Below are 13,064 nucleotides of genomic sequence, written 5' to 3' on the forward strand. Positions count from 1 at the left end.
GGTCAAAACGTTCTTGTCTGTCAGACAGTCATATAATGCAGGTCTATGGTCACCACCTTAAAGAGCATGCACAGAGAAGTCCAAATTAAACATGATTTAATGACTCGTAAATGTAAGTACACATTGATGGCCTAAGACACGAAACGAGCGGTTTGTGTGAGAAATCGAACAGTATTTATATCGTTTTTACCTCTTGTAAACACAGCCACGTCCAAGTGATCTGAGGGCGCGGGCGCTTCGGTCTGTGCGTTACAAGAGGTAAAAACTAGGGCCGGGACTCGATTAAAAAAATTAATCTAATTAATTAGAGGCTTTGTAATTAATTAATCGAAATTAATCGCATTTTAATCGCATAAATATTTGACCTGAGAACTGTGAGAAGTAATTTTTTTCACATGGATTTTTAGTATACCATTGAATAATGACTGCATACATAAGCTTAAGCAACAAAATATTGTTTATTTTTGTTCAACCAAGTCCAGCAGACCAGTGCAATTTTTGCCATTAAGTGTAGCAATAGCATATTGCAACAAAATAGCATATTGCTACACTACACTAATAGCACTAATAGCCATAATAGCCATTAAGTGTAGCAATAGCATATTGCAACAAAATAGCATATTGCTACACTACACTAATAGCAATAGCGAATTCCTTGTTGCATAGCTTGCACACAACCATGCTCTTATCGACGCGCCCATCCGTTCGTTTTTTGTAACAACATTTCCCAGCCACCGGCCAACCAAAGCGATCTCGTCAGCTTCTTCTTCATGAACGCTAGTTGGTGCGCCAGTATAATCGGTCCGCCGAAACTCATCCAGTGAGAAACGTTCCGCGGTGCAAAAATAAGTGCGATTAAAAATATTTTTTTGTGTAATTAATTAACGCGTTAAAGTGTGTAATTAATTCATCTTAATTAACGCGTTAAAGTCCCGGCCCTAGTAAAAACGATATAAATCCTGTTCGTTTTCTCACACAAACCTACATCTTGGATGCCCTTGAGGTAAGCTAAAACATACCAAAAATTAATTTCAAAGTGAACTATCCCTTTAAGATATCAATATTAAGCTTTGAGCTTAAAGATTTCTTTAGGGCCATATGAACTTCTTTATGTCATTTTTTAGCCACGGAAGGGTATTATTATTTAGTTTATATTTCTTTTGCTTTCTAAATTTTTCTAATAACCCTGTGATAGCTGCTGTTATAGAATTGCAACATTCATCCACATCCTCCGTGGCCATAATTTGTTCCCAATTACAGTTCTTTAGTTCCCTTTCAAACTGCACAGTTTTTGATTTAGGGAAAACTAATCTTATATTATTATTATCAGGTTTACCAAAATATTGCAGTCTCTTTTTAGTGAGTTTTCTAACTATCAGGGTCATATTATGGTCTGAAAGTCCAGTTATCAGATTGTAGGTCCTAGTAATACGCTCTGGTCTATTAGTAAAAGCCATGTCAATGAGCGTTTTCGTTTGCCGAGTAATCCTCGTGGGCCCTTTAATCATTTGTTCATACTAGTCAAATTTAGTCATTACAGTAATTAAAGTCCCCGTGAACCGTAAGTTGCAACTGACTTTACTTCAGTGTTGTGACGTATTTCCAAGTGAATATGCCACAACACTGAATATTAAATAGAGGTCATCAAACTGATGTCATTAGAGAGGGAACGCCATTTTGATTAAATATTACCACGACAATTTTTTTCTCTGTATTAACTTACATGGTTTAATTGTTCACCAGAAGACTAGTCATGTGCAGTAACAAACTAAATGGTGTCAATTTTGATTTCATGTCAACTTTGAATTAGATTTTTCATTCTCCTTTTCATTTATCTTTGATACTCTTATTTGATAGTTTACCTGACAAAATGGAAAATAACATCTTCATTTACTTACCCTCATCGCTCAACATGTATGAACACCTTGTAACTTGTATGGCAGGGTTTCCCAAAATGGGGTTCTTGAGTTGATGAAAAGCTAATAATTTATTAATTCGAATGTAAAAGTAAAGAAATAAATGGGGCACACTTAAACAAACTGAAATTGCTTTATAGATGTGAGTGATTATAAAATATTTAAAAAAGACTGCAATTTAATTAGTATATAGTCTCATGGTTCCAGACTGCGGCCAAATGGTCGCATTTTGCGATCATTTTTCCTGCCGGTGCGACTAAATTTGGTTAGAGGTCACACTGGTGCCACCAACACATTTCCCAACTGATAAGAGCTGCTCATTTCTGTTGCAAATGAGAAACATCAAATAGAAACTAAACGAAAGTGGAAAGAAACTGCTACTCATTTGTGCTGCGACAGCGTTATTACACAGTGCTGGGAGATCAAGAGAGAAAGCATTTGAATTCGCCACAGTATTAATAACATCGCTACTTGCGAGATCGATTGAGAAGCATTCAAATACTGTGCAGAATTCTCTTATAAACAATAGTTATCAGATCAAACGGCGCTGACGTGGATACCAGGAGAAACGTTGTGCAATGAATGAACAAACTATGGGCTTTTCAGTTCACAAATCACCAACATTCACCATGGATTTAATGTAGCACTGCTGTAACTGTAACCATGGTATTATGGCAGAAATAGTCGAATGTTTTTACAGTATTGATTTCAGGGTTCGTAGAAACTTTTGAGAGTGAAATTCAAGGACTTTCAAGTGCTTCACACTTTTTCCAGCACTTCAAAGCTCTACATATTATCCAGTTTAAATGTTATTTTGGTTACACTTTAACTTACTGTACACTGTAAATGCACTTATGTGTACTTACCTTATATTTATCAGTACTGTAAGTATACTGTAACTACATGGGTTAAGGTTAGGTTTGGGGTAGGTTCAGGGTTAGTACCTAGTTATTACCCAGTTATTGTAATTACTATAATAAGTACATAGTATGTACATGGGGAGTGGGAGGCTGGACAGGACCAGCGGCAACAAAGGAGACTTGGAGCTGGGCAGAACCAACGGCTATGAAGGAGACTTGGTGCTGGGTGGAACCACTGAAGACCTTGAGATATGATAATCCCATTTTATTGGGACCAGGTACAGCACACCCAGTGGGTGTATGGGCGAGGCTGCACTCCATGCCATCATAGTTCACTAGAATACACTCAAAGATGGACATGGACCTATTCAGACTCTGTTATTGGCTCGGGCTCCAGGATGAAAATGACCTCCGGCGTTAGCTTGGGCTCTGGCTTTGGGGCCGGTGCGGGCTCTAAGTCTGCGGTGGGCCCTGGCATATCATCTGTATTGGGTGTGACTGAAGGCTGGCTGGTCTCTGGGTCCAATATGGGCTCAGGACTGGTGGTCTTCTCCTCAGCAATACACACTGTGAGAGGTGAGTCGCATTGCACAAGCACCCACTCCACATAATCTGCTAAACTCCCTCGAGGACCATGCCCGAGGACAACTTGGCCTTAGTGGAGGTGTTGAGTCCAACATAATAAAGTGCATTGGCAATTGAATGGGTAGTGGGTCAGGTGAGCCAGATCTAAAAACTGGTCCTTGAGGGAACGATCCTCTTGTGAGAGGCAGAGAAGCTGGACTGCTGGTAGATCCATTATAATCTCCTCTTGGTCTGTTCTTCTGTCAGCAGCGGTTGCAAGAAAGGATGAGTTGAGGCTGGATATAAGCACAGCAGTGATTTTTATTAACAATAAACTGAGATACAAGCATGCGGGAGAACCAGCCGGACATTGAAGATAAAGGAAATCGCAAAAAAAAATAACGAGAACGGACAAAGAACAACAGAACTGGTTCTGATCCCTTCCATCTACGGACATCACTTTTGGCCACTACTGTCTATAGTCAGGATTCATCACCCTATGTAGAACATTGGTGAAGCCAAACACTATTGGTTTGTTGTGGGTTTTATGACCAGTCACATGGTACCGAGTTTGAGGACACTGGCTACGTTTACATGCACAACTTTTGTTTCAATCGGACTGAATTCATACCGATTGATGAATCCGAACGTAGTGTTTACATAAATGTGTACACATGTGATCGGGTTGATATGCACGTTTATATGTCACAAGCTTCAAATCGGAATAGATCTTTTGACATTTGCACACTGCACAGAGTTTCCTGCTGTTTGCGCATAATAACCATTCTCCTACATTGGTTCTTTATTTGTTTTAAACAGCAGACTTAATATTTATCGATTTCTGATCATAATTTGGAGACAATGAGCATATAAACCGTTTTGCCGTGCTGCTTATCACACAGTAAAAATTCCTCTCCAGGAATAACGGCTCGTTCTGCGCATCATACGCCAGTACGCTATTTCTACATCATTGCACATGCGCAGTCCTTTCAGTTTCGGGTTTTCAATCCGATCAAGTGTTTACATGTTCTCTCGATCGGATTAGAAAAGGAATAAACCACCCCTTTCAATCCGTTTCAAAAATGTCATTCGGATTGAGCTCAATGGGATCGATGAAGGTGTTTACATGAAAGCTTTTCAGTCCGATTGCGCCGTCAATGCGATTATTAACGGATTATTTGGTTGCATGACTGACGTGAATAAGATTTGAGAGCTATGGCATAGGGACCGATTTTCAGTTAGTGACATTATATTTTGTATTGTTCCTCACAAAGAGCATCATATAATTTCAGAAGAATTGGAATAGAGAAAAACATGTATGGAAAATATTTTTATCGAAAAGAAAAGCAGCTCGTAATTTTTGCTGAATTTCTACTTTTGTGTTTTTCTTGCAAAAGAAAAGTCATACAGGTTCAGAACGAGGAGGGGTACACTCTTAAAAAGGAAATTTGTTTTTTTGACATCTATGGTTCCATGAAGAAACTTTAACATCCATGGAACCTTTCCATTACAAAAGGGTTTATTGTACAAAAAGGTTTTTTGGGGAACCAAAATTGTTCTGAAGCATCACTGCAAAAAACAAACAAATAAACAACAACTTTTGAAACCTTTATTTTTAGGAGTATAAGTAAATGATGACAACTTTCATTTATGGTTGAACTTTACCTTTACACTTCCCACAGACGTGAATGAAAGGATACAACAGCATCGTGTGTGTGTGTGTGTGTGTGTGTGTGTGTGTGTGTGTGTGTGTGTGTGTGTGTGAGAGTGTGTGAGAGAGAGAGAGATAGATAGAAGGGATGGGTGACATAAATGGGTGGATTGTAAGAGAAGTGACCTGCCCACACACACACACTCTCTCTCTCTCTCTCTCTCTCTCTCTCTCTCTCTCTCTCTCACAATCCTTCCCTCGCTCCCTCAGCCTCGACTATAAATAACCGAAAAATGACTTTCAAGGTGCAGAGATAGAATCCATTTGGAATGTTCTCTAAAATGAAGAGTGATTTATGATTTCATACAATTCCTGCTGAAAGCATTCCGGGCTTTGCCCGGTCATCAAAGTCCTGCCAGCTCAAATCTATTATTTATCGCCCTGTATGTCTATGTGGCATCAGAACTTTATGGCAGGTAATGTTTGTCTTTAGCAAACATGATGTGGAAAAATCAATACTGGATAGGATAAATGGCATTAAAAGATGGCGGCGAGAGGTTATTTACACTTTTTAAAAACATCTTCAGTATTATCTGGACAGATATATTGAGGCAACTCAGACCGTTGCTGTTCTGGTAGGTGCGTAATTGAGATGCATCTGTTTAAAAAGGCCAAGTGAGTTAATGTGATACTTTTCCATAAATAAAATGTAGGAATAGGTTTCTTCAGTTTAGGGGACTTTTTGAAATGTCACTGTAATCCCCATAAAGATTCATTATTAGAGGCCCTTACACTAGTAATTTTTATGGAAAATGTTTCAAGCTGTATGCAAATAATTTTACTTTTGTAATTTGGTGTATTTCACTGTAACAGGACACACACACACATATGTGTATGTGTGTGTGTATATATAAAAATATAAATATAAATAACATGGAACAATGAATCGGCATAATAAAAACAGGGACGTGCATTATGAAAGTCAACAGGGAGAATTCAATATCATGCCATTACATTTGGACGACGGTTTTTGGTCACATTACAGCTGTAGGCGAGCATGTGGGTGTCTAGAATCCCAGGATTCTCCATCAGTGAAATAGCCAGTGCTGGGGAAGATACGACGGGCCTGCTCGGAATAAATCACTTTTCCATTGTGTGTGTGAGATGGGGCTGTGCAAGGCCAGATGAAGAAGAAGAAAGATGGAGGGACAGGGACGCTTCAGTGCCTTAATGGAGTTGTTTTCAGCCCTAGTGCTGCTCAATCTTGCTCTCAGGGACCCCACGCGTTCCTTCGCCCTTTTTTACTGCGGCTTTGCGAACTATGTAAACTTCAGCTCAAACATCATGTAAATATACCATTTGAATCCATTGGCGTGTGTGTGTGTGAGCTAGAGCTTGTACGAGTACTTATTTTTAATAGTCAGCGAGTTATCCGGGAAATGTTTACACTGTAAATGACTGTCCAAACGCTGTGCAGCATCAAGTCAAGTCAAGTCAACTTTATTTATATAGCGCTTTTTACAATACAGATTGTATCAAAGCGCTTCACAGTGATAACATGAAAATAATACAACAAAGTTTGTTTCTAGAAGAAAATTGCGTCAACGTCCACCTTAAGTAAGGCAGATCAATAATATTATTGAATATTAAATGTCCCCAACTAAGCAAGCCAAAAGCCAAGGACACAGTGGCAAGGAACCAAAACTCCATCAGGTGACAGAATGGAGAGAAAAACCTTGGGAGAACCCAGACTCAGTCGGGGGCCAGTTCTCCTCTGTCCAACGAAGGAACAGTGTATGATTCGGGCAGCATTACAAGTCAGATTGGATCGGAACATTTAGAGTATTTATCCATTTCCATCTGTTTGGAAATCGAAGTAATCACGCCGGTTTGGAGACGAGTTGTTGAGGATCAGTGCCGATGGCTGTCGTGTCGATGAGGCCTTCACAGGGCTGATGAGGCTGGCACTTCAGGATGAGTTGGGATGGGTCCAGGCGCAGGTCCACCATAGAGGGTCCCTCGGGATAAACAGAGAGAATAATATTAGCGTAGACGCCATCCTTCTTATGATGTACCAAGTACATCAGGATTTACGGGACGTGTTCCCGGTTCCGGCTGATCTAAACTATGCAGCCTAATTTTGAATTAAGGAAGTCTATTGTGTGTTATGTGTATGCTAGGCCAAAGAGATGTGTTTTTAGTCTAGATTTGACCTGACAGAGTGTGTCTGCTTCCCGGACAATGTTAGAAAGATTGTTCCAGAGTTTTGGTGCTAAATAGGAAAAGGATCTACCGCCTGCAGTCGATTTTTGAAATTCTAGGAATTTCGAGATCGCAATAGGCGTGAAGGACTATAATGCGTTAAGAGCTCACTCAAGTACTGGGGAGCTAAACCATTTAGTGCTTTGTAAGTAATCAGCAATATTTTAAAATTTATACGATGTTTAATAGGAAGCCAATGCAGTGTTGACAGAACCGGGTTAATATGGTCATATTTCCTGGTTCTGATAAGAACTCGAGCTGCTGCGTTTTGAACTAGTTGTAGTTTGTTTATTAAGCGTGCAGGGCAACCACCCAGTAGAGCATTACAATAATCTAGTCTTGATGTCATGAACGCATGAACTAATTGTTCCGCATTTGTCAATGAGAGCATACGGCGTAATTTAGATATGTTTTTAAGATGGAAAAATGCGGTTTTATAGATACTAGACACGTGATTTTCAAATGAAAGATTGGTATCAAAGAGCACACCCAGGTTCCTAACCGACTACCAAGACTTAACAGAGCAGCCATCAAGTGTTAGACAGTATTCTAGGTTATTACGTGTGGAAGTTTTTTGTCCAAAAATTAGAATCTCTGTTTTTTCAGAAATTACTAGTCATCCAATTTTTTATATCAGCTATGCATTTCGTTAATTTTGTGAATTGGTAAGTTTCGTTAGGTTTTGAAGAAATATACAGCTGAGTATCATCGGCATAACAGTGAAAGCTAACTCCATGTTTCCTAATGATATCTCCTAAGGGTAGCATGTACAGAGTGAACAGCAACGGTCCTAGTACTGAGCCTTGTGGTACTCCATACTGAACTTGTGATCTATAAGACATATCTTCATTTACTGCTACAAACTGATAACGGTCAGATAAGTATGATTTAAACCATGCTAATGCAATTCCACTAATGCCAACATAGTTTTCTAGTCTATTTAAAAGAATGTTGTGGTCAATTGTGTCAAATGCAGCACTAAGATCAAGTAACACTAATAGAGAGATACAACCACGATCGGATGATAAGAGAGCAAATCATTTGTGACTCTGATGAGAGCAGTCTCTGTACTATGGTACGGTCTAAATCCGGACTGAAAATCCTCGCAACACAGTTGTGAGGATACTGCTTTTTCCAGTATCTTTGACAGAAAAGGCAGATTCGAGATCGGCCTGTAATTGACAAATTTTGTATGATCAAGTTGCGTTTTTTTTAACAAGCGGTTTTATCACAGCTAGCTTAAAGGTTTTTGGTACGTAACGTATCCTAGAGACAAAGACGAATTAATGATATTGAGAAGAGGATCTATGACATCTGGAAGCATCTCTTTCAGTAGCTTAGTCGGAATAGGGTCTAACATACAAGTTGTTGATTTAGATGAATTAACGAGTTTGCAGAATTCTTCCTCTCCTATAGCAGCAAATTAACCAAATTTTTCCTCAGGGAGACTACAATGCACTCCCTGATGCGATACTGTAATAGACGGTTGCATAGTTATAATTTTGTCCCTGATATTATCAATCTTATAAGTGAAGAAATTCATAAAGTCATTACTGCTGTGTTGCTTGGACACTTCTGGGCTTGAAGCTTTCTTTTTCGTTAGTTTAGCCACTGTTTCAAATAAATACCTAGGATTATATTTATTTTCTTCTAATAGGGTTGAAAAATAAGCAGATCTAGCAGCTTTTAAGGCCTCTCTGTAAGCAATCGAGCTCTCCTTCCATGAAATCCGAAATACCTCTAGTTTAGTTTTCTTCCAGCTACGCTCCATTTTTCTGGCTGCTCTCTTAAGGGCCTGAGTGTGCTCATTGTACTACGGCGTTGGACTATTTTCTTTAATCTTCTTTAAGCGCAACGGAGCAACTGCGTCTAAAGTGCTGGAAAAGAGAGAGTTAAAAGTTTCTGTCACAATATCGAGTTCTTCTAAGCTATCCGGGATGCTGAGATGATGAAACTGATTAGGAAGATTATTGATAAAGCAATCTTTAGTGGCAGAAGTTATAGGTCTAACATATTTATAACACGGAGTCGGCTTTGCTGCTTTGGCTAAATTAAGTTTACATGAGACTAGATAATGATCTGAGATGTCATCGCTCTGCTGCAGAATTTCAACGGCATCAATATCTATTCCATGTGATAGTATTAGATCTAGAGTATGATTACGACAATGAGTAGGTCCTGACACGTGTTGTCTAACTCCAATTGAGTTTACAATGTCTTTAAATGCCAATCCCAATGCATCTTTTTCATTATCTACATGTATATTAAAGTCACCAACAATTAGTACTTTATCTGCAGCCAATACTAGTTCTGATAGAAAGTCTGCAAATTCCTGCCCTGGTGGCCTGTATACAGTAGCCAGCAGTATTCTCAAACGTGATTTACGCATCAGCGGCCTTTGTCATTGCAGATTCACGCTGCTCGCAATTTCATAAACCGTGTAAAAACTGTCATGCCACTTCTATAGTTCTTCTATAGTTTTATAATAATAGATTTTTGGTTTGTATGTAAGAACGAGAAATTGATAAAACAACTAATAAGTCATTAAATCAACTGAGAATGAGAAACAGTGTTGTTTTATTATTATTTATATGCTATAGTTTTTATTAATATTTTTATTTTCAGTTTTCATTTTAATGTTTATTTAATTTTTATTATATACACTGATTATCTTATTATTTTTATAGTTATTTATTTATTATTTAGATTTAATTAATTTTTCTTTCAGTTTTAGTTACATTTAGTTTTTTATTAATTTCAGTTGTAAGTTTTTATCTATTATTTTTTTCAGGTTTCTTTCAATTATGTTCAATTTTAAAATATTTGTAAAAAATTTATTTTGAGTTGCGTTAGTTAAACCTATCAATTAATTGCGCTTATTATATTGTGGATAAATAAATAAATGTGGATAAACTGATTTAATTTGATCATTTATGCAAATAATGAATTCTTAAATTCAATTATCCATTTATTTTCCAATTTCTCAGTTGATTTATTGATTTCTCAAATGATTTTTGATTTGTGTCACTGAACAAATGACTGCACACCTGAACCACCAGTGCTGTTCACCTAAACAAACACTGTTTGGCCAAAAAAAAAAAAAAAAGAATCGCTGTTTGGATATAAATAGGCAAATGCTTTATGATTGGATCATTATTGTAGTAATTAGTATGTTTCTAGCATGTTATATGTTTGGCAACAGTTCTTCTAACTCTAATAGACACATCATGGTCATATTCCAGGATGATGATGTCAAGATTCATCAGGCTCAAATTGTGAAAGAATGGTTGGGAGGGAGCATGAAGGATCATTTTCACACACAAATCCAGACCTTAACTTCATTGAAAGTCTTTCGGATGTGCTGGAGTAGACTTTACAGAGTGCTCGACTCTTGCATTCTCAAAACAATAGATATGGCCATGATGTGTCTTCCTACATGCTTGTTTAAGAAATGAAAAGCTACACACTCCATCAAGCAGGGTTAGAAAAACTGCTGCCAAACATAACATGCTAGAAACATAATAATCACTTCAATAATGATCCAGCCTTAGACTCTTAAGCATTTGCCTATTTAAATCTTAACAGCAACTTTCTTTTTGGCATTACTTTGCCATTAGTTGACCTGCTGGGTCACAGAACGAATTGACTGGACAGTTCAACCCTTACTGTGTGAATTCTAAAACTTAGTGACTGACTTTACTTAGAAATGGGAGATGAAAGCTTGAATGAAATACAGTTTTGTTAGCGGTGTCGATGTCCTCATGCTGAGTTGCGTTTACTAACTGGATGTATCCACAGCAGTTACAGCGAATACGCCTCAAGCGAGCCTTAATGCTTTTATGTTTGCGTCAATGTAATTGTAAAAGCAGTCGTACTGCTTCACTATTTCAGCGAAGTGTGCTTGAAATGGCACGCATTTTGCAAATGGAGTGAAACAACATTCAATTCAGAGAGAGGTCGGGTAGGAGGACTCAATGGTGGTCAGTGACAATGCTTTCTGTCTGTGTTCATTTCCCAGGCCTCACCGAGTCTGTCATTGCGGCGGCCTGCTCCAGAGTCGGACAGAGTGTTCTGCATTTGGACAGGTACCACTCAATACACGCTCTTATTTCTGCTTTGTACCTTCAAGTGAAGTGGAATTTGATACTCAGTGTCTATGTAATGAGATTTACGTAAGCAGATGCACACAAACACTTGAATGACGTCGAATAAATGACACTTTTTTTCATTTTACAGGAGGAACTACTATGCTGGAAACTGGGCAAGCTTCACATTCAATGGCCTGCTCTCGTGGATCGAGGAATATAAGGTCATTATTTTAGCTTTTTCACTCAAATACAAATTTATGAGAGTTTGGTGGCCATGTTACATGTAGTTACTTTAGTAATAAATATAATTATGCATAATTACATGCAACTAACCCTAATCCTAACCCTAAGTGGATGTTGTCAATTATTACTCAGTACTTACATGTATAATTACACCATAGCTGTCAACATTTGGTTTTCAAAATCCGGGAGATTTGTTCGGCGCGGGGGGGGTGTTCTCTTTCACACATTTCTGTTATTATCAATGTAGCTGACTGCACAGTGAATCTTTCATAATATATACACTTTGTTTGTTATAATTAGAGGATTTGCCAGCATACAGAATTCAGCACTGAACAAAAAAGTTTTGAGCGGTGAGGGGAGTCCATCTTAAATGCTTCTGATTGGCCATTGCGTTCAAGAAATCAACACATATGTCTGTGATTGGCTACATCGCTCAACGCTGCAAACATGTTATAAATATAAACTCTGGCCTGTAAATCGTTTTTGTTGTTATTGTTGCTTTTCTGCAACAGATGAATAAAAATGTATTAGTTTTTTCTGTTTTATTCATAAATATTTCTAGTTTGCGGGAGTCCCGCGAATCGTTTTATTCTCACACACACAGAGTGAGTGCATTACCGCCCGCGCTCGCACTCGGCCATCAAATCTAGTCCCGCGCCGCACTCTATTTCGGGTTAAGCTTTCCGCGACTGCGCAACTGGGTTATAGGTTGCCAGGTTGAGATGACAACCGGGTTGAAATTGTATATGGTGTGTGGATTGTGTGAATATAATGCATTTAATACAAGATCTGGCAACTGGTCAACATCGGACAAACATATGATATTGTTCCGATTATTCATAAAGGAGTTTGGGCCATGCAAATTACGGGAGTTTCCCGGGAGAAATAACAAACCGGGAGGGGTCCGGGAGATAGGGATAAAAAACGGGAGAAACCCGGGAAAAACGGGAGTGTTGACAGGTATGAATTACACTGTAACACGGACACCTTAAAATAAAGTGTAACCGAGAATTTTACCAACTGAATAACTAAAAAAAAAAAAAAAAAAAAAACTGATTTACTTGTTAGCAGTTTTAAGATGCAGGTCACCTTGTGTTTTTTAGCCAACAGTTGATTTTGGTTTATAATGTGTGTTCTCAGAATCAGCAGGAGGTACAGATCGCAGAGTCGGAGCAAGTATGGCGAAGCTTGATTGACGAGGGAGAGGATGTGATGCCTCTCAGCTCCGTGGACTCCTCTATTTCCAACTTAGAAGTCTTCTGTTATGCCAGGTTAGCAATAATTGTGAATTACTTACAACTCACATGGTAAAAATTGGCCAAATGTACAAATTTATGATGGCAGGTCCTGTATGTTTTGTCTCATCAATGCACATTTTCTTTCAATTTCTAAATTATATTTTGGGGGACCTTTTAAGGTATTGTGCAGCATATAATCAGAATAATAATCAGAATAATAATAAACATGCTGCATGACAGAA

General features: G+C 38.3%; 1 protein-coding gene across 1 annotated transcript in view; it reads left to right on the forward strand.

The window, feature by feature from the left end:
• chm (CHM Rab escort protein) overlaps positions 1–13,064 on the forward strand; it is an 88,481-nt gene that overhangs the window by 22,972 nt on the left and 52,445 nt on the right. Inside the window, exons 2-4 of the mRNA XM_056262247.1 lie at positions 11,272–11,338; positions 11,490–11,562; positions 12,725–12,855. Of these exons, the coding sequence (XP_056118222.1) occupies positions 11,272–11,338; positions 11,490–11,562; positions 12,725–12,855 (271 nt within the window). The remainder of the gene's footprint in view (positions 1–11,271; positions 11,339–11,489; positions 11,563–12,724; positions 12,856–13,064) is intronic.

This window comes from Rhinichthys klamathensis, unplaced genomic scaffold (assembly GCF_029890125.1).
Source record: "Rhinichthys klamathensis goyatoka isolate OS25496 unplaced genomic scaffold, OSU_Roscu_1.1 h1tg000191l_1, whole genome shotgun sequence".
Lineage (NCBI taxonomy): Eukaryota > Metazoa > Chordata > Actinopteri > Cypriniformes > Leuciscidae > Rhinichthys > Rhinichthys klamathensis.